General features: G+C 40.0%; 1 protein-coding gene across 1 annotated transcript in view; it reads left to right on the top strand.

The window, feature by feature from the left end:
• The window catches only part of FLT3 (fms-related tyrosine kinase 3), a gene marked incomplete at its 5' end in the record, with an annotated part of 30,275 nt that overhangs the window by 7,271 nt on the left and 921 nt on the right, over positions 1–22,083 (top strand). The window contains 18 exons of the mRNA XM_009078873.1: positions 380–516; positions 1,040–1,179; positions 1,370–1,523; positions 5,408–5,573; positions 9,481–9,587; positions 10,802–10,913; positions 12,467–12,645; positions 14,058–14,170; positions 14,265–14,397; positions 14,487–14,591; positions 15,988–16,098; positions 18,064–18,217; positions 18,576–18,706; positions 19,084–19,208; positions 19,551–19,673; positions 20,280–20,391; positions 20,475–20,574; positions 21,781–21,886. Of these exons, the coding sequence (XP_009077121.1) occupies positions 380–516; positions 1,040–1,179; positions 1,370–1,523; positions 5,408–5,573; positions 9,481–9,587; positions 10,802–10,913; positions 12,467–12,645; positions 14,058–14,170; positions 14,265–14,397; positions 14,487–14,591; positions 15,988–16,098; positions 18,064–18,217; positions 18,576–18,706; positions 19,084–19,208; positions 19,551–19,673; positions 20,280–20,391; positions 20,475–20,574; positions 21,781–21,886 (2,308 nt within the window). The remainder of the gene's footprint in view (positions 1–379; positions 517–1,039; positions 1,180–1,369; positions 1,524–5,407; positions 5,574–9,480; positions 9,588–10,801; positions 10,914–12,466; positions 12,646–14,057; positions 14,171–14,264; positions 14,398–14,486; positions 14,592–15,987; positions 16,099–18,063; positions 18,218–18,575; positions 18,707–19,083; positions 19,209–19,550; positions 19,674–20,279; positions 20,392–20,474; positions 20,575–21,780; positions 21,887–22,083) is intronic.

Raw genomic sequence — 22,083 nt, 5'->3', positions numbered from 1 at the left:
CAGGAATAATGTCTTTCTCTGCAGCATGGTTGTTTGGCATCTGGGTCACTGGATTTGCAGTAGCTCCCACCACCAGGAATTCAGAGATGTGGTGTGAAACCTCAACCTCTATAATTTCACTCTTGTCTGATTTTAATCACATCATTACCTGTCAATGAGCCAGTCTGAGCATATTCAGGTCATTTCAGCCCAGATTTCTGCCTGGGCTGTGACATTTTTATTTTCTTATCTGCACCATTCCTAGTTCCTTTTTATTCAACTATGTAAGATCCAGTTTTCCCACTATTGTTTGCATATTCTCATGGCTTGGAGATTTATCAGATTTATTTGCTTGAAATTAACCAAATGAGTCAATGAATAATTGTGCTTGTAATTGCAGTTGCCCTGATAAAATTCATGAAGAAACTGGGGAAATAGATGGCATACAGAAGGTGCAACACAAGTTATTTCAAGCTTACATATGGTGCTGTGCAGTTAATGTCCTGGGCAGAGAATGCACCAGCCTCTTTACAATAGGTAACTTCCCTCTAAGGTTTACTTGGCTGTAATCACTGGAACAAATCTAACAGTGAATATGTTTGCTCTGTCACATGTTTAAAACCTAATTCCAATAGCTCTTTGTGGTCTCTATAAAAACCGTCTTGCCTTTCTGCATTTGCTATACATGTATTGACTTTTTATTCATGCTTTTAGGACAGTGTTGCATGGAAATTCTCTTCAAATGTTCTCAAATGTATACAATTATGAATAATTATTAATTAATATATACATCCAGGTTTGTTTGCCTGTTTTTTTAAATAAACCTGACCTGAGCTAGGCTCTGTGCTGAGCTGTGCCCTATGGATACCTTGTAAACTATGACAAAATTTGGTTTGAGAATCTAAATCCATCATAGTTACTAATTTAATTATTGTTGTAATTATCATTACAATGTAAAAATTAATGTCTATACAGCATTAGCAGAAAAAATGTTTATCTAACTCAGCATTTTTCTAGGCAAAGTGACAGTCATTTCAGTGGCTATGTTTTGATTTTGTAGATTTAAATGAAAGACAAGCAGCACCTTTACCTGAACTACTACTTAAGGCTGGGGAACCATTGCTGATCAGATGCAGAGCTGTTCACCATAATTATAAATTCAGAATAAAGTTATCTTTTGAGAACAGAGAAGTTGATCAGGTAAGAAGATGAAACATATTTGAAAATGGGTAGTAGTCTGCACTGTCAACTGCTAGTTGGTATGAGGCTGGTGAAGGGCATTATGGTCTAATAACCGCGGTCGGGTTGGACTCAGTGATCTTTGAGGTCTCTTCCAACCCTGTTGATTCTATGATTCTATGATTACATGTGACTATCTCTTGAAAACTAGGATCACCAGTTTGGAGGATTAGAATATGAACCAGATCACTCAGCAATTCGGACCCAGTATGTGTTTGCCACAGCAGCACGAAGAAGTGATAGTGGACGTTATACCTGTTCGTCTACCGCTCATCCAAATCAAACTGTTTTGGTTACAGTTTTAGGTAATTCCAATCCCTGGTATTAATTTTGTCCCTCAGTTTGTTGTTTAGCTTCGTTTTCCATGTGGCAGTTCTTTGCTTGCAGGTATGCAGCATACGTTTATAGTTCTTGCTAAGGAAAAAAGTCTGTTTGCATTTACTGGCAGTCTGGGAGAGCCAAGAGATTAATCCGAACTGAGTCATTCTGGTGCCTGAATACAATCAGCCTTTTCTTTATATTGCTTTTCAAATAACTCCCATTAAAAGACAGTGCTTTTAAAAGTGAAATGAATGTTTGAGATCTAGTCTATATGATTGCTTCAGTGGGATCACTAGAAACACAGAGTGGGATTCATCTCATGTTACTGTAGGTGACAGTCAGCCAGTGTGCCACAAAGCCAAAATTGTTTTTTTGTGGGGACACAAAGCTATAGGGTCCTCACGGGACTGTGTCTTGGGCTTTCTGGACAGAGGGGAGTAGTATAGCTGTGCAGCCCTTCTCTGTGTCACCAAGGGCAACTGCTGAGCAGACACAAACAGCTAGACGTGAAGCACTGCTGGAGCTGGCCAAGAACATAAAAAGCATGAGATCTGCTCTGTGTGCTCAGCTGTTAATGGTCTGTGTGTTAGTTTGGCCAGTCTGGCATGACCAGTGACTGGTTTCAACCAGTGTGAGATAGAAATGTCCTGCTGTGCCTCCAGCATGGGTTTTTAAAATCTGTTGCCATGGACTCTGTCTCCTCCTCACCACTGCATCTCCTGTACTCACATATGCCACTTCCATCCCACCTTTGCTGAACTTTGGGTGTGGGGAGGTAAGGTGACCTCTGCTCTGATGTTTTGTATGGTCCCTTCTGTATAAGAGCAATGAGATCTGTGTAAGAGCTCTGTATAAGACCTCATCGCTCTTATACAGAAAAATGTAGATACAAAATCTGTACCAGGCCTGACCTGGGTCTGTCAGGAAGGAATTGAACAGTTGGAAGGTTCTGATGGTGGGCTTTCCCACTCAAACCCAGAACAAATGAGAAATTACCAGTTCCCCTTATGACAAGGGAGTGACTGATAAGTGATCACTGGAGTTTGTCCATTTTTTTATGGGAAAGTAAATCTGGGGAAGAATTTTATCTCCAAAACATGTAGAACTGGTAGCAGAAAAGAACAACTTTCATGTTAATGGAGAATTTAAGTCCAGAGAGATGAAGAGAAGAGTGCTGGCAGAGAACTGCCATGTAGAAGTGCTGCTGCAGCTGTGATGGATCTGAAGGAAAACCTGAAGTTAGACAGACAACTACTCTGGTGTTATTAGTTGTTCTGTGTGTCTCCTGTTTTCCAGACACTAAAGGAATCATTCCTAATGCCAAGCTACATAAGGCCTGAAAATTTTAAAAAGTAAACCTCATTATACTTAAGCAATATGTTGATTTAAAAGCCAGAGATGTTGAGGTTAGTTGAGAATAACCTCAACTGCAAACCTTGTTTCTCAGATGGAAATAATAAGCAAATAGGCACAAGTCTGAAAATAAGGCATGAAAAGGAAAGCTGTAAGTAGCACCATGCTGCTGGAGTAGGCATTGGGAGTATTTTAATGACTGGTGTGCCTGAAGTTGGAGCCTGTAGAGCTCTGACTAGACTCTCTGAAGTACTCACCATGTGTTTGACCTTATAGTTGCTCTCAGAGTTTACAATACCTAGGCTAGGAATAGGAGGAAGTAAGAATACTTACCCCAGTCTCTTCAGAAATTACTTTCCCAGTGCAATATCCTCTTTTCAGCTTCTGCCTACCACTGAGAAGAAAGTTGTCATGTCATTTACAGTAACTGAGCATGATACCTGGACATTTTTTTATCACACATCTTAGCAAACAGGAGCATAGGGGTGAGGGGGTACTGTAGAGGTAGGACAAGATCCTCTTCTTTATCAGGTTCTAGCATAGCTTCATAGATGGGTGGTCTTCTAATCTCTAATAATGCCTTGCAGCCAGACAGCTCTGATTTGCTCTTTGATAATTGATACTTCACCAACTTATCCCATTTTGTGTTGCTGGTCAGGTCAGGCAGGGTGGTTACCCCACTTTAAAGCACAACTGAGATCACACCAGCTGCAGCTGCAAGGCTCTTTGTTTCTGCAGGTCTTACACTCAGTTTCCACCAGCGTTATTCAAAATTCAGAATTTTTAGCACTCTGCAATCTTCCTTCAAGAATATGCCAGCTATTTTGCAGCATGTTATGTTTGAAGTAACAAATAAACAAATATGTTAAATGCAGAGTCTTGTCCAGTCTCAAGAGTTTCATTTCACCTCTGTCATTACTAAATGTAAAAAGTCAGAAATTCACTTAAACCTGCCAAAAATTATAAACCAAGCAATAATGTGCTATTTTCTTTCTCCTTCAAATAAGAAACTATTTTTTTCTCTGAGTTGTTTTCCAGAGAAATGGCATACACTCTTCCAAGGTCCTTGTATGCACTCTGAAGAAAGCCTTTACTCTTGGCTGGCTGTCTTGTTAACAGTACACTCAGAGATTATATTCTGCCTAGAAGGATGAGGACCAAAAGATCACTGAAAAGATGAAGGACCAATTTATAAAACCAATAAATGTTTAATATAAAAAAAATAGAGCAGTCACAAAAGGAATGGCTTCATGTTTTAATACACTGACATTTTTTGTGGTTTATATGGGAGTTTCCAGATAGTATTTTTCAAACCAGTAAGTTAAGACAGAGATAAATCTTACCAAACAGAATATAGGGTTACAATCAGAAAAAAAATGCTCAGAAGGAAAAGCCCAGTCTGGCAATATTTTATGGTGCAATTTTTCACCTTGTGACTGATTAAACACTGCCACAAGTTTCCCAGAGGTTACAGAGTCTACTTCCTTGGAGATCCCCAAGCTCAACTGAACACGGCTCTGAGCAACCTATTCTAGTTGGATCTGCTCTGAGCAGGAGCTGGACTAGACATCTCTTCAAATGTGTATAGTTCTGTGTTTTTTACAGAGCTGACCCTAGACTCACTGATGTCTTTAGGACAGCCTCCTCCTGCATGTCTGCTGTTCAGTCTCTTTGGGTAGGATTCATTTCAAGTCATGAGACATCTAGCCCCAGCAATGATTTTGACTCCTTCAACATTCAGTGTTAGGAAACAGATATTTCCAGAAAAAATGTTCAGTACATCTTTGTTATCTTCTACTTTAGGATGGGATACATCTGGATATGACTGTTTTGTTTCACTGAGTTTATCAAAGGTCCAAATAAGTAGCTTAGGTGGATCACAGAACTTCAGACATCTCCATTAGGTGAAACTAATATGACCCAAGCAGGGCAAGTACCAGCAGCTCATGGTTCACATATATCTTCAAAACACTTTTCCATGTTGCTGTGATCTTGCATGAAATACATCTAATTTAGATGGAGAAATACAGGAGCAGCTAAAAGACTCACTTGCAAAATCTTCAGCTTATTTCAGGGAAGGAGAGAGAACTACTATCAACATCTGATTATGCTGGTGGTACCATCTGGTTTTGTTCCCTGTTGGAGGAAAGCCAGGAGATGCAGCTGTTAACACCTGGAATACAGACCTAAACCAAACCAAATAAATAATGACATTGTTGGGTCTGTGGCTCTGTAAGGCAGATAGAGGAGAAATGTCAGACTATTTTGGAAGGGCTCTGGTCTGACCAAATACACAGCTTCATTGGGCTCAAATCATTTGTCTGCAACTGACCACAGTCACAACATTTCAATACTATTTTGAAGCATTCTTATTTTGATTAACAGGATGCCTTTTGTGATGTAAGATGGTGCTTTTTTTTTGCGTGTGATAACCAAAATTAAAAACCATACAGATTTCAAAATTTCTACATTAAGTAGTCCAGCCTTTCTAATATATCTTTTTTTTCCCCTCCAGAAAAGGGATTTATAAATATAACTGACTCTAAAGAAGATTTTGAAATTGGTGAGGAAGAGTTTTGCTTTGAAGTTAACTTTACAGCATATCCACCAGTTAGATGCATGTGGCTGTTTTCCAAAAGAACATTTCCATGTAAACAAAGTTACAGTGTGGATGGACACAGGTACTTGAATATTTTATAATAATTTAATATAATAATGGTTCCCCTTTATATCTCATCTGGACTGTTTACTGTCCATGTTTTGTACTCTTGTTGTGTTTTTTAAACATGAATAGGCTACATGATGAAACTGTCAAAAAAAAGGCACTCAGACATGTAATTTTGGGTTTCAACAACAGTTTGCATGGATAACCTGTAGAATCACTTTAGTCTCTGTTTATAATAAACCCTTTGGTAAGTTATACATCTAGCAACCCTTTAGTTTGTATGCATTTTGCCATTGCCATTCTCTCTATCATAATTTCTCTGTTTCGGATCTGTTGCTGTTTTCATACTGGATCATGGGTTCTGCATGTTTCCCTTTTGTCATCCTGTTCTTGATGATGTTCCCAGTGTCTTTTAAACAGCTCAGATCAAGTCCAGGGCCTTGTAGTTTCCCAGGCTGCTGTTAGATATGTTCGTCTGTGCCTGTGCCACAGAAACATACCGTTCTGCTCATTACCCAGGTCATGTATTCTTCTGCTACTGCAGCAAAACATGTTTTGAATAAACCTGTTAGTTATCTACCTTTTCTGTTATTTCCTACAATGAGCTTCTGGCATGAGTCCCGTTTAAGGCTTATGTTTTCTCCATTCCCTAGGCTTTCTAATTTCTTGATAACATTATCTAATTTCCTTCAGAGTTTCTTTCAGAGTAGTCCCATGGCTTTGAAGGTAACAGCTCTTACTCACCTCAATGAAAGTAAAGCCAAGTTGCTTTACTTAAAGCTTTAACTTTAAAACTGAGCAAGGCCCAGACAGGAGCTAAAGCAGTTGCACTGATTTATTCTCATATTCTTAAAACCTCTCATATCATCTGCATAAAGCTGTGTCATAGCCTTGATTACACTTTTCATTATTTCTTTCCATAGTATTTTGGTATGTTCAATTTTATCCACTAGTTTGTCCTGTCATCTTTGTAACGGACTGACCTTTTCATCTGCATCAGATGGCATATTGGAGTCAGACCTCAGTGAGGTTCAGAGACAGCTCATTTCAGATTAGCAAATTGTCATCTGCTGGCAATGGCCACAGGAACTCTGTCCCTGCTGATAAAGTGAGGGCTGTCAGCAAACTTTGATAGCATTGGGTGGGTGTTAGTGAGTAATCTGCAGTGCTTGACATGGGCTCAGCAGATCTGTGCTTTGTGTCAAGTCTGATTTTAGAAATGAAGTCTCAGGGGACAGCCATGAGCATTTGCTCATCCTTGTCCAATAGGTACCTCCCTCCAGCAGATAACACTAAACTGATTTGCATTGCAGCTGATATGAACCTCTCCTCACCTTTTGTACATGCGGGAGTCAGTTTTGCTTGGATGATTGACAGCTGGTGTAAATTCAGTCCAGATAAGAAGAAGATGCTAGGACAGTGCCAACAATAGTAATATTGAGAACTCTTGAAATAGTTTAGGCAGCCCTCATTAATCAGTAAGGTGTAACTGCTGGTGGCCTGGGATTTGTGAGTCACTTCAGATAGCCTTTGCAGCACAGCAGCAGCAGTTGCTGAGGGCTGATCACCACCTGCCGGATGAGGGAAAGTCCAGCCTGTGTCCCTGGAGCTATGCATCCTAGGCTGGCTCAACCATAGCCGTGGCCACAGCCACCAAACATTGCTGGGACGTGGCCTGGCAGTTGCTTCAAACAGGTAACTTGGCCATCCATCTGACTGTGCTATTGGATGCTTTTTTATTTTTTGTATTTTAGGTAGTTATACTTTGTGTTTATTTACCATCCTATCTATTTCATGGAAAGATATAATTGAGGGGAAAATACTTGAATTTGGTGATTATTTTGTCTGACAAGTATGTTCTTCTGTACAAACATCCTCCGCAACTATCCCGTTATGGTTGAATACTGACATTGGATAAACACATCTCATCCAAGGAAAGAGAGTAGGGGTAGGTATTTCATTCGGTTTGAAGTTCCCAGAAGAAGCAAGGGGTAGGGAAGTCAGGAGATTCTGCCTGCAAGCTGTAGCACTGCAGATTTCAATGTGATTTTAAAGCAGAAAGTTTCTCAAAACAAAAAAAGGTCATCACATATTTAAACATATTGTGAGTCTCACTTTGTGTATGTTAGTTGATTTCTGTGTAATCCTGTCTCCCAACACTTCTACTTTGTTCCTTTCATATCCTTTTTCATTTCCTGTTTTTCTTTTTTATTTCTTCCATTTTCTTATCAAATTGTTCCTCCTGTTTGTAGATCATATTGAATTCAATTAATTAACTCTGTCTCTTTCTTTAGCTTTTAATTTCAAACCCCAGAGATTCATCTCTCCTGTCTCTACCCTTATGTGTTTTCAGATATTCCTTCAGAATTTCCATTTTGTATTTGCTTTTGTTGTCTCTCTGTTTCAGCACACTGTTGATTTTCACTTCCCTCCTAAGAGCAAAAGGTTTTCATACACAGAACGACCTCTGCTAAATTTATATTTAGCTTACATCCCCTTATATTTTCAGGTATCAAAGATACTCTTTTAAAATTATTTTCTTACTATTTCATTAGGATTTAATACTTCAGACCTAGGATTTCAAAAGCAACGGATTATTTTTGATATGTTTTTGTTGTTGTTTTTTTCCTGTCTTTAGTGTCCATTTTGAGGCAGCTTAAAAGGGCTCTTATTTTAAAACTTCCCTGAGTTTGGGGACGTCTTTCAGGCCATTTCAGATGAAGACATTCAAAAGTCATTAATTACATGGGGGTGTTGCCTTAGTCAGAAGGCAATCTTGCCAATGGCTTCTATGTGAATTTTCCTAGTTTAGAATTTCAAGTTGATACTTGGTATGTATCTTGATTAATGAGAAATGCCCTGATTTAGTTCCCTAGATTGCTGTATGGGCTGTCTTTTTTTTGTTCCCCTCTTTTCTTCAAACTCCCTGATGTGCCTGCTTGACTTTACCACTAAGACAGGGTTGGGGACCTCCTATCTGGTCACCCTCGAGCCGTCAGCCAAAGCATCTATCCCCAAAATGTCACCAACTAAATCTAAGAGAGTTTTCTCAGATTGCTCTTCTAATGTTGATGAACTGCATTATCTGCCATTCAAATCTGATAATTGTCTTGACAACAATAGCATAGTCAAAAGCACAGAAATAGGATACCATCTCTGTAAAATGGTATATTCCCTTCTCCTTTCCTCAGCACATGTCCCATAAACCAGTGGCTCAACAGGACACCCATGCATGGATCTCTGCAGTTCTCAGTTCTCAGCTTCTGCTCAGTAGAACACTCCTTCACCATTTTCATTGCCGCAAGCTGTCTCCTGCATGGTTTGGGTCTTGGTTTGCTGCCATTCACTGGGCCAAAGGCCATAGGGATTAGTAAAAGGCTGGTCTTCCTCATGCAGAAATATTTTGATGGTTGGTGCTTTGTCTCATTGACAATGGACTTCTGATGATGACCTCATTACTGAGTTTCCGTCAGATCTTTCCATTTGAAAACATTTATCTTGTATGATCCTCTCTGTCACTATTGTTTCCTTGTGCTGTTTATCATATCAGCTAGAAACCTCCATCAAAGTTCTTTGGGGGAGTGAAGAGTTTGATCCTTTGCTGGTCTTAGCATCTGTGCCAGGATGTGTTACAAGCCTTGTCTTCCAATGGATTGGTAACAAAATCACAGGTTGACAGCCTACATGCACCCCAGGAACTGTGAGGAAAAATGCAGAATGAAATCAATACTGAAGGAAAAAAATATCCTCTCACTCAGTTAGGTTCTGGGGTTTATATTTTCTAAGTGAAAATAATTTCCTCCGGGATCCTCATTAGAAGACGTTGAATTGTTTCAAACATGTATATGAGTCTTGAGTACATTTTAAATCTTTTTCAAGTTGGTCTTTTGTCCTTTTCCTTTTTTTTTTTCTTTGCTCCACAGTATTTCATCAAAGTTCTGCAACCATCAGTATCAGTCTGGGATATACATATTTTATGCTGAAAATGATGATATGGTTGTGACAAAAAAATTCACTCTGTACGTGAGAAGTAAGTGAGAAAAAGATCCCCCTGAAGATTTGGTGAAGTCTGGTATTTTGTCACTCATATAAATGGAGCTATCATGTTGTTTATCCCTTGTTATTCCCGATTGTTAAAAATGGACAATCACAAGGCAAAAACGTGATTCCTTTCACATTGCACCACACTACTGAAATCCAGGCACTGGGTCAGAGAAAGGTACTGGATGCTTGTGGGTTGTATTTCTCGTGTTGGTCAGGGATAGAGAACAGAGAAGGAGGAGAAAGTTATTAAGTTTTTTCTTCCCTTTCATCTACCATCAAAGGAATATGAGAAATTAGTGATATACATTTTCTCAGAAAATTACTACTTCTTAAGAAAACCACAAAGCCTAGGAACTCAGTAAAATACAGTGACTGTGTTCTAACTCTACAGAGATGGGACATATGTGACTGCTGTAGAAACCACATGAGATATACAGTGTGAGGAAACCCTTATCGCCATTAAGAGTTAGCTTTCTATGGCTTATTGATGTAATTTTTTTCCTAATGGCATTTGCAAGTTAGCGTCGTTAGTGTGGAGACCCTTTGGTGTGTAACACATATGTTTGGGCTGCAGTGCCTCGTATGCCCCTGCCCACAATTCACATATATGCACAGTCTTGACCAATGCTCACAGTTATCTCAGTTCTGCCACATGACTGCAGCATCCTACCCTTGCTCCGGGTCAGGGACCATTATTTGTTATATATTATCTATACAGGGGTCTCCTGCACACAGTATGTATGAACTGGAGACCCAGAACTGGAGTGTCAGGGCATTCCTAGGGCCAACTGCTTGCTCCAAGTCAGAAAAGCAGAAGTCAAGATTTCTAATTTTGACTCTGCTATTGTTTTGGTCTGGCTGTGCCCATACAGAGAAGTGCCTGCTCCCCTTGCCTTGCCCACACTGCCATCCACAGAACTGAGGAAGGAGGAGGACCGCAGGCTGTACCCATCTCTCACAGTGACATGGGGTGGGTTGTTTTGAAAACACAGAAGCAGACCTTGGTTTCAGCAGATGTAGCATTACCGCAGAAGTATACAGGGTTTTGTTGCTTGAAGTGCTGACAGAAATTTTCGAACAGAACCATAGAATTGATTAGGTAGGAAAAGACCTTTAAGATCATAGAGTCCAACCATTAACCCATCACTGCCAAGTCCACCATTAAACCATGTCCTTAAGTCTTGTGTTATCTTGTTGCAGGAAAGCCTGAAGTAACGATGCAGTTGTTGTTCAAGCAGATCTCCTGTGTCGCTGAAAGTTACCCTGCCTCATCCTGGGTTTGGAGGAACTGTCTTGAACTGAACTCATCCAAGTAAATAATTTTATCTCTTCTTTTATTCATTGAAAAGACTATCTGAGCTATCCTTGGTTAAATGAAGACTGAGCTGTAACAAAGTAAGTGTAAGATGCACCCCTGACTTTTGGTAGCCCACTCTAGGGAAACCAGATCACAAAAATTAGGGAAAGTTTTCCATTTTTTTATTGCCATCAAATGAAGTATACAAAGATTTGTATCTCAGGCTCTTTACACCAAAATAAACCCCACTGGGTTTATATCAACAGTTAGATAGTTACAAAGTCCAATCTAAGTTTTCCTCTTGGCCTGTCAAAGTCATGGGGTTCAGGCATTGGTTCATATATGCTTGGTTAATTGGCTAAGCTTTGGTTAAAACAGCTGTTACAGTAACCTGTTACCAAAGCCAGTAAATGCAGTGAGAGTTTTTCCAGTAAAATTAGTGAGAATATTTCCAGTAAAGTTAGTGGGAGTGTTTCCATTTCCTCTATTTATTTAGGGCAATGAGTCAGACCCTAAAATTTCAAGAGATGCTGGAACAGCTTTGAGCCGTTTTATGAACTCTGCAGTTTTTATTTTAGATATGCCAAAACCTAATAATCCCATGGTGCAAGAGTACTAGATCAAATTATCCTTTGTAAGATTGTGGGTAAAGCTCTAAGTATTTTAGCTAGACAGAAAAAAATATATCTAGACAATTTTCTTATCCATACCTCTGAAGAGGCTTCCTAACATCAATCTGTGCAGAAATGGAAGAGAAAAGAAAACATCTAGCTAGTCAGTTTAAAATACTCCTTAAATCATCTTTCTGGATAGAAAATGCTATGACACTTATTTTCTTGGGAACTTCCACACATAGAAGCTAGTGCCATGTGTAGAGCTGAATAAATTTTATTTATTTACTTATCTCCTCATTGATTTATGTGAACAGTAAATTAGGCAGTAAGTTGATGAATGATAGAAAAGCTAAAAGTAAAAATTATCTCTGTGTGGGCTTCCTTTCCCTTGAGTATAATGTTCCCTCTTTCTACCTATCAGGTCTTAAATAAGTCATTAATTCAGGGTGGATGCTCTCCATCTTGAGTGAGAGAAACTTCATGGTTGAAATTACATACCTTGAGGGAAAGGAGTTAGAACTTTTACTGTGGGTTCATTTTGCATTTATAGTTTTAGCAGCAGCTCATTAGGAGTTGCTCAGTGATTTGAGTGTTTGAGGCAAATATGAAACCAGTGGGAATAGATGCAGCACAGGGAGGTTGGGTCAGCTGTGAAATTGGTCCAGAGGTCAGGGGGTACAAGTACCCTGCCATGGCAGTGGTGGAGGGTGGGAGTGAGCCCAGTGTAGGAGGTGGGAAGCCCAGTTCACTCCCTGCTGACCCTGTCATGTCCATCACTAAAAATGAGGCTACTCTGAAGCCTCACTCTAACACTGTAACACAAATATAAACCAAGCCCTCTCCCCTCTTCTCATCCAACACAGACACTATATATGTTTTGAAACGTCCCACCTTCTCCCATGGAAAATGCCACCATGAGCCAAAAATCAAAACTGGTCTGTTTCCTTTTTTCAGCTGTACAGAAGAAATCACAGAGGGGATTCACAACTTCTTGCCAGAGAGGAGATCCCTGGGGTCATGGATTTCAAGCAGTACTTTAGATGTAAAGGAGACAGCAACAACCTTCTCAGTGGAGTGCTGTGCAAACAATTCTGCTGGTTCAGCCTGTGAAAAGAGTTTCATTAACCTATCAGGTACCATAAGCCAGTGTTTTAGCACAGCATTTCTCAATTAAAGCTGGTATGGTACAACATAAGTTATTTTACATCTGGCTAAATGGGTGACCATGCAATGTCATTGTAGGTAAAACACAAGGTCTCTGTGTATACAGTATTGGAAATGGTGGGTGAAGGGGAGACACAATTTTCTCTAGTCCCAAAACAGGGTCCTCCCTCATTAAAATAAGCAGAAACTTCACACATATAGGAAATACATGATGGAGCCATGGCAATGTTGGGGGATGATCTTAGTAATCCCCACAAGAAATCTGGAAGCATCAGCTCTGGGAAGAGCTAAAGTCACTTTAGTAACTGGTGGCAGATGCTAGCTCTTGTTCCTTTCCTGGAGGTCACTGTAGTGCTGCCAGAAATGCCCATGGGAGCTCTCCTCTTCCCATGGAGGTCATTGAACACCTAAGCAAGATTGTAACTGAGCCAGCAGACCCACTTAAGGGTCAGTCCCTGTCTGGGAAGCAGGAATACTGGAGAAGAGACCTTCTTTAACTGCTGTAGGCAGGTGGCAGAAGGTTAAGCCCTGGCTTGGAAACTGCTGTCCAGTGTCTCCTGTCAAGGTCATGAGATGTTATTTCCTTGTTGAACCAGAATGTCAACATGATCATTTTCACTTTATACTTGTAACACGATGTGTATTCCATAGAGAAAAATATTTCAGTTACAGGAAATGTGCTGTGCTTTTAGGCAGTGTTTTGAAACAGTTATTTGTAGTGCAGGGATTTCCTTTGTCATGGATGAACAAGCTATTTGGTACTTTTGACTACAGCTGGCAGAAGCTGTGACCACTGTCTGAGTCTTGTTGCCAGTGCTGAAATTACAGTAGAAAGTAATCTTAATACTTATGGTCTTAGAAATGACCAGAATATGAGGGTATGTCTCATGTGATACTCACCTACCCACCAGCACCTTATAGTAATATCTTGGCTTGTTTAAGAGAGTTCCCGGCTGAGCAGCAGAGCAATGCTCTGAGCAGGTTGTGTACAGTCCACCTGTTGATAACTGGTACTGCAGTACATGATGTACATTGATGGGGGAAGGCACGGGGAAAGAGGAGAAAAATGTGATGAGAAGACGAATTGATTATTCCTGTTCATGCTCACAAAGTCCAATCCATGGATCACACCACCACCTCTGCACACTTAGATTTATTAATGGGTGTGGCTTTTCTTTTGAATGAAAACAGCTGTCAGAATTATCCAGCGCTGCCCATGTTGCTTTGCATATGGCTTCATCTCATTCCCTGTGCAAAGGAGGCTCAGGTGTGAGATGGCTGCAAACTGCCAGAACTGATCAAGCCGCCATGGCTTCTCCTTGCATTTTCAGCTGTACACACAAACTCTGATTCAGTGAGGAGTAATATGTGTCTCTTAAAGTTGCAGGAGCTGTTTCTTCTCCCCTGGACAATGCTGCATTCTATGTCTTTGTTGGATTTTTTCTCCTATTGATCGCTTTTGTGTTTGTAGTCATTTCTCTTAAATACAAAAAGGTAAAAGCAAACATAAATACTTATCCCTTCTTTTGTTTCTACCTGGCTGTTTTTCTCTAAGACTTATTCCACTGTTAATTTTTTTCTTCCAAAGCATTTTAGATATGAAAGCCAGTTGCAAATGATACAGATGATAGGGCCATCGGATAACGAGTACATCTACATCGACTTCAGAGAATTCGAATATGATCTAAAATGGGAATTTCCCAGGGAAAATCTGGAATTTGGTGAGCAGTCCATAAGGAAAACCCCAATACTGGAATAGTAGCCTGTGCTCTACCAACAGGAAATAATATTGGCATTTTGTGTCTTGTAGGACAGGTCCTTGGTTCTGGGGCTTTTGGGAAAGTGGTGAATGCAACAGCTTATGGAATTAGCAATGCAGGAGATTCAGTCCAGGTCGCAGTCAAAATGCTAAAAGGTATGATAAACTCTGGTGCCATTCGCAAATAGTGATGTGTTCTAGTGGCTCCAAAGCAGAAGCTGTGTTGGAAATCCCCTTATATACAAACTTTTGACAGTTACACCTCACAAATGCTTGGCTTCAAAATCCTTTAAAACTACTTTCAAAATCATGTTTCAGTTTGGAAAGGTGTTGTTGAAGTGCCTTAATCCTGCAGCACGTTGCATTTTGTCCTAGACATCAGAGAAGGTCTGCATTGTGTTGGAAAGTATGCAGCTGCTCTACTCTAAAGAGGAGGAATGCAAATTCCTAGTGCAGATGAGCCTGCTGGTCACATTGGTGACTCTGAATTTTGGTGTAAAGTCCCTTTTTCTTGTAGCGCCGTCTAGCTGTGGCACACTCTTCACCTGCTGTGTGTGACCTAGCTTGTTTCCAAAACTTCCAGCACAGTTTTCTGCAGTCTTTTCTTTTTGATGATACAAAGCAGTTTCTTTCCATCCCTCCTTATGAGTCAGGCCTCTTAAACCTTGAATACTCCTTGCTGCTATGCTCTTGCCTTTCTCCAAGCTGTCTTGACTCCTCTTAAAAGCAGTGTCCAGCCTGTTTCAGTGCTTGACAAGCCTTTCAGTGAAGAAATTTTTCTGAATATCCAATCTAATCCTCCTCTGGTGCAAACTGGGGTCATTTCCCCTCATCCTCTGACTTGTTACTAGGGAGAAGAGACCAATATCCACTTCACCCACCTCTTGATGCATAATGGGATAAGATTCACTTGAACACCAGCACCCTGCCCACCTGTGTGCCCACACAGCCCTTTCCTGCCAGCACTGCCATCCAGCTCTTCATCCCCTATTTGCATATACGCATCAGTTTTATGCTTTCTTGGTCCATTCCTTTGTGGTTGCCTTTATGGAAGTTCAACTTGATCATTTTGGTTCACATACCCAATTCACTGAGATCATGAGGAGCAAATGCTTGCTGAAAAACTGGACTAAAGCTATTACTGAAACACAAGGTGGCCTTCTTAGCAGGTGGATTGCAACTGGTTGCACGCCATATAGCTACCAAGACATTTTTTTCTCTTAGCATTTCTCTGCCACACAGTTGACTGCCATTTTTTCTGTGCTTGGGAACACTTTAATATATTGCTGTCATTCCTTGACAGCTCAAGAATAACAGATATTGACGTTTTATGATTGCTTTCCCAAGTCTTCAGATAATCCAAACTCACACACAGATTTAGTTTCCCCCTTTGTCTAAATCTTTTCATACTGTAGAAAATTTTTTTAGGATGTTCCCAAATGTACTGTCAGTCCAATGAATTTGAAATGAAGATTTGCATGTGACAAAGCATCACAAGCATTTAATTTTTTATTTGATGGAGATTTCCAAATCTGTGTTACTACTTTTACAGAAAAACCTGATGCTTCAGAAAAAGATGCTCTAATGTCTGAGCTGAAAATGATGACTCACATTGGAAGCCATGAAAATATTGTGAACCTACTAGGAGCTTGTACTGTATCAGGTAACTTGCATTGTGGAGAAGTACCAATTAAAACCTCCAGACTAATGAGAGCTCCTGAAGAGAAAAGAAGTATCAAAAGCTGATTGTTGAAAGCAGTATTAAAGACATCCACGTCATAATAAATCACCTAATCCTCTTTCTCTCTTCACCACTGAATCCCATCTTTGCCCAATAAATTTTGCTGTTCTATGCTGAACCAAAATAAGATCAAGATTAACTGAAAGTAAAGCTAAGGCCATGAATGTTTACAGAAAAAGGTCGTTTCTAATTGTACTTGCATGGAGTGATACAGCAGTCCTTCTATAGAAGAGGTTTTCTTGTTGCAGTGTGATGGCACTGTTGTGGGTCAGTTTATTAGGTGAAAATGAAATCCTTATTTGGTGTCAGGGACTTAATATCTACATTAATATATTTACTTAAGAAATTAGAAAATTTTTTTTAAATCATGTGGCTCACCAAACAGTGAAGTTGTAGAAATAAAGGGAAAAAATGAGTAAAAGGAAAGAAGAGAAACTGAAAAAGAGCAGGGGCAGGAGGGATACACAAAGAAAGATGATAGAAGTGAATAATGGAAACAGGGGCAACTTTTTAAAGGATGGAATGTAAAAAAAGCACTGAAGATTAAAACAAAAAAGCAAAGATGAAACTAGCAAGAGATTATCACTAATTAATGAATGTGTGACTCACATTATTATTGAGACAACAAACGCAGATATTCTTGCCCCAAGAACTGCTCATCTGTCCAGTTCAGAAGTGAACAGGAGTGGGTGAAGGGAGGCTAAAGAACAGATGACCTTGGGGAAAGAGCAGGGTTTTATACCCAGTGTTGGTCCATATCATGAACTGTAATACCTGTCACTGAAAAATCTGACAGATATTTATGAAGTCAGAAAGACCAAGGAGAACAGTTCACTCTTGTCTCCTTGGTTTACATCAGCAGCAATACTGTCATGCAAAGATGTGAGGGATAAGCAGAAAGAGAAATAGGTTTTTGGTGGTGGATTCAGCTAATGTGAAACTAAACACTGCCACTGTCTTCTGGAACATTTGGCAAGATGTGATGGTGTAGGCAGGAAAGCTGCAGGGAAGACCTGCTTAGTCTGGCAGTGTAGGGCAGGAACACTTCCAGCCTTACCCAAGTTCCATTTTCAGAAGCATTTCCATGGTTCTCAAAACTTTCCCATCCATCCTCTGCCTGACTTTACAGGTTTTTTCCAGTGTGCTGTACCATGCTTGACAGAGGCCTTCTGACAGAAATGTCCACAAATTTGTAGTTGGTCTGTCTGACCCAGAAGTGGTGATGCCAGTGTAAGGCTTTGCAATGTGATGTGTCACCAGTCTGAGCTCCTGCTGGCTCATAATAGATTTTCTCTGAGCCTGCCTGGGTCAGGAATTGGATGTATTTTTCATTTCTTGAGGAAGTGGCCTGACCAGTGCTCTATTCAGACACATCTCCTTGCAAGGTCTAGCCTTCCTGTAGCTCCTCTCATCAAGCACACTTGGGATTCAGTTGGCCTTCATGGAAAAAAATATAGTATTTCCAGAGCATGAAGGTAGTGCAGATACATGAAAGGGGGTAGGTCAATTCACACCATCCGGGTAATTAGCAGGGGTCATCTTTTACCTGAACCATGCAAGGTTTAGACAGTATGTTGCACTTTTGTAGCCCATGCTGTCCTCCCCATTTCCACTGGTACAAGGAAGGAGTTTTGTGCTTCTGTAGGAATTTTCAATTCATTTTGGGAGATGCACTACAGGGAAGAATCAGCTACACAGGCTTTCCAAAGGGACATTGCAGTCAGTAAATATTACCTGTCCATCAGTACAGCTTGTCTACCTGAGAAGGAAAGATGCTTGGGATGTTTAAATACAGATTAATTCTGAGAGAAGATGAGGCAGCATTAGGGCTTTAATGGGGAGGGTGCTATAAATAGTAGCAGGTGTTTACATTTCCAACTATTTCAGGACCAATCTACTTGATATTTGAATACTGTTGCTATGGTGACCTTCTGAACTACTTAAGGAGCAAGAGAGAAAAGTTTCACTGGACACTGACAGATATTTTTAAACAGCACAACTTTAGCTTTTACCACAACATCCATTTGGACCAAAATTCCAGGTAAAGCATTTAGCAACAGTTTAATACTTTTAAAAACTACTGACACTTTTTAATCGTCATTCTCATCTGCACTGTAAACTGGTGAAATTATTGAATTCTTGAGAATGTGCCTTCACATAGTTTAATAAGCAATGCCTTGGGAGGACTTCAGATTTGATTCTCCTTATAATGTTCTTCACACTGGACTGCAGAAGGCAAGCAATCTCTTATTTCTCTTTCCAGTTTTGAGAAGATTTTTGTCTGTGCCCAGATTTTTAATAGTAATAACGGATCATGTTTTTCACTGCAAAACAGTTTATATGTAGAAGATTATGTGATATGCTGTGTGTAACCTTTGAAAATGTGTCACCCGCTGCAGGATGGGGACTCACCTGAAGTACAGTGTGAATACAACTCTCTGCAGAGAGGATGAATTTGAAATCATGCAAAGAAATCAAAACATAAATGTGGCACCTGGAGCAAATGGGATTGTGGTGTTTTCTAAGGAAGGTAAGAGAGTAATTAAATTTGTCTTTAGGAATTCTGTTATTATTATATTTATTGTATTACTGATCTAACTAGACTAGATCTGTGACACAAAAGGCCTCTTTCTATCATATGTCTCTCTTCAGTCCTGACAGGAATTTTGCTGGAGAAGGATTCAACACTTAAGATCAGAGGCTTGTGTTTCTGGTCATGCTATACATAGTATTTGAGTATGAAAGTACTCTCCTTTATTTTGTGTCTGAGCAAAGGGTGCAAAAGATGAAAGTTCTTTGTGATGTTGCTCTTGACAGAAGCATGTGAAAATCCAACAACAGTAAGCAGAACTAATCAGACAGTGAGGAAGCCCATGGAAAACTCAAACTTTTGGTGATTTTTTGCAGATAAGAGTAAGAATGTAAGCACAGAGGTGGATGGAGAAGAGGATCTTAATGTGCTCACTTTTGAAGACCTTCTTTGCTTCTCTTATCAAGTTGCCAAAGGAATGGAATTTCTTGAGTCCAAATCGGTATGGTGAAGGGTAACAAATTGTTTAGAAAGAAAAGGTAGTAAAAATAGGTTGGTCTATAAAAGGCAGGTTGAAGAACAGAGCTACTCAGTGGCAATCTTGAACTATACCTCCTTCCCTGGCTTAACAGTAAAGACTGGATTGCGGTTTTAGGCACAACTCTGAGTAAGAAGCATTGGCACTGCACACTTATGCCTGCTCTGCCCTGTCTCCTTGCCACAAGCAACCAAGGAGTGTCCAGCTTGCCCATTCACCAAACTGTTTAAGTAGAAGGAGGTACCAACTCAGAGAGCAGGGAATTGTCTTCCTCTGTAGAGCATTAACCCTTCCTTTCCATCTAAGTGCATTCACAGAGACCTCGCTGCCCGGAATATACTAGTGACTCATGGAAAAGTGGTGAAAATATGTGACTTTGGCCTTGCCAGAGATGTAATGAATGATTCCAACTACATCGTCAGGGGCAGTGTAAGTTCATGAGTGCTCTCTGGTTTTCGTACCATTGTAAGAATCATAAGGAACTGAGAAAGTTTTTCATTTTTAAATTCCTTGATAGCTTTATAGATATCTGTATGGGCAGTTCAGAAATCTCACTTTTTCCTGCCCTTGGCAAATGCAAATTCTTAGCTCATAATTAAAGTAATCCAGTTGGTACTGTAAATGAGATAGTACCCATGTTTTTTCTAAAGCACACTGAAGTCCATTAATGGAAGCACTGAGAATTGTTTCCTGTTGCATATTGTGGGAGTACACCAGATCCTTTGACTATATGAATAAGTACAGTGAGGATAACTCCATCTGATCCACTCCCTCTGGAAATCAGTGGAAGAAGGCTCTTCCAGGACTGAGCTCACCTCTTCCTTAAATAGTCAATTAAAATGGATTAAATTAATTGACTCCTTAGAAGTGTCTATTTCTCTCTATAATGGGAATTTCAAGGGACTACTAATAGAGACACAGATTTTCACACAGCAAACCTGAATTGATCATACTCGAGCAGTGAGAACTACAGTGAGTCATCTAGAAAGCCTGTGTCACAGCATGACCTGGCCTCCCTTCTCTCTCTCTGTACAGGCTCGTTTACCAGTCAAATGGATGGCTCCTGAGAGCTTATTTGAGAGGACCTACACAATGAAGAGTGACGTCTGGTCATATGGAATATTGCTGTGGGAAATATTCTCTTTGGGTATGTTCTGTAATTGGACGAAAGAGCAGCGTTTGGTTTTGGCAGCTTCCAAATGAACATATATTCTCCAATATTTTCCACAGGTGTAAATCCCTACCCTGGTATTCAGGTTGATACAAATTTCTACAAATTGATACAAAGTGGATTTAAAATGGACCAACCATATTATGCTACAAAAGATGTGTAAGTGTATTTCCTGAGTTATGCACAGCATGGGAATTTATATTTACTAGGTCACTGTTTGAATGCCCTTTTATTTATTGCACACTATATCTTACTCAAAATAAGCTGCAAAATGTGAGGTCTTCCTCTAACTCTGAAAAAGGCTGCTTGATCCTGCAGGTTTTGTTCCAAAGAAGAAGTGATCAACACTAAAGATTATGTGTGCTTGAAAAGACTGATTTATTATGTTTATTTAATTGTGTCTTCCTTCCCCAGGGAACTTCTTGTTCTCAAACAACAGATTTTTAATTTTATTTTATTTTATTGGGCTTTACTGTGTTTGTTTCAGTTCCAGGAGGCTAGGGATCCTCTTAGATAAAAACCCTGCTAAGGAAGAGTTGGGGGAAGCTATTTCTGTTCTCTTAGCACGTGATTTTCAGCCTGTGTCTCTTGCCTGGGTGGTGGATCCCTGGGGACAAGAGAAGAGAAGGTGATGGGGAGCTATAAGGCCTGAAACTGGAAGAAAAGGAAGGACTTTGGGCTGTCCAAGCTCTTCTGGAAGGCATTCCATAGAATGATCTAGGGACTCAGTACCTTGCTATGACACTGTACTGTTCTTATCCTCTCTATGTAAAGACTGTAGTGGCATAAAAGATACAGGTGATTCTGACAGATTGACCCATGAAAGATTGCTGTGAGGCTTATAAATGTCAGGGAGCCTATTGTCCTAGCAACTTTGCAAAAGACTTTAGCAGATAGGAGCTGCCTGATGAAACTGCAAAATCTCTAAGGTAGTGTTTAAATTTCAGAAATATTTTTGTGATGTCGAATTACATAGAAAGACTTGCTGTGAAAAGTGTCCTTATGACTACATAATCCACAAGGAGCAGATTCAGCCCCAGAGACAGGCAGGAAAAAAAAAATTGTCTTCCTACCAACAACTAAAACAAGGTTAGCATGCCAGTATGTGCCAGTCAGGGCGAAAGCTTGGTCCAGATCCTATGAGGATGATTTTACTAAGGACTCTGGTAAAGCCATGTTCTTCATTTCACCCTTTATCCTTATCTTTCTGTCTTTTCCTCTGATATGACACACTAATTCTGACCTCTTTCTGTGGAATCATACTGGTATCCCATGACTTCCATCCAAGTCCTGCATTTCCATTTAGTCATTTAAAGTGAGTTCAAGAGCTGACATGTTTTCTATACCACCTCTTTGCTTCTGCAGCTATCTCATGATGCAGTCCTGTTGGGCTCTTGACTCCAGAAAAAGGCCTTCTTTTTCTTGCCTGGTTTCCTCTCTTGCCTGTCAGCTAGCTGAGGCAGAAGGAGCAGTAAGTAAACACAGAAAGATGAAAAATGTTTGGGTTTAGTTTGGGGTTTTTGGTTGGTTTGGGGATTTTTTCCTGTGTGGCTCCATAGATCATAATGAGCTGAGGAATGGTCTTCTGGTTTCTATTGAAGAACATCACTGTGTTATGGATATATTGCACATAAATCTATATAAGAGTTTGGGGGACTTTTTTCTGAC

Source organism: Acanthisitta chloris, unplaced genomic scaffold, assembly GCF_000695815.1.
Source record: "Acanthisitta chloris isolate BGI_N310 unplaced genomic scaffold, ASM69581v1 scaffold14057, whole genome shotgun sequence".
NCBI lineage: Eukaryota > Metazoa > Chordata > Aves > Passeriformes > Acanthisittidae > Acanthisitta > Acanthisitta chloris.
This window is presented reverse-complemented; position numbering and strand designations above follow the sequence as displayed.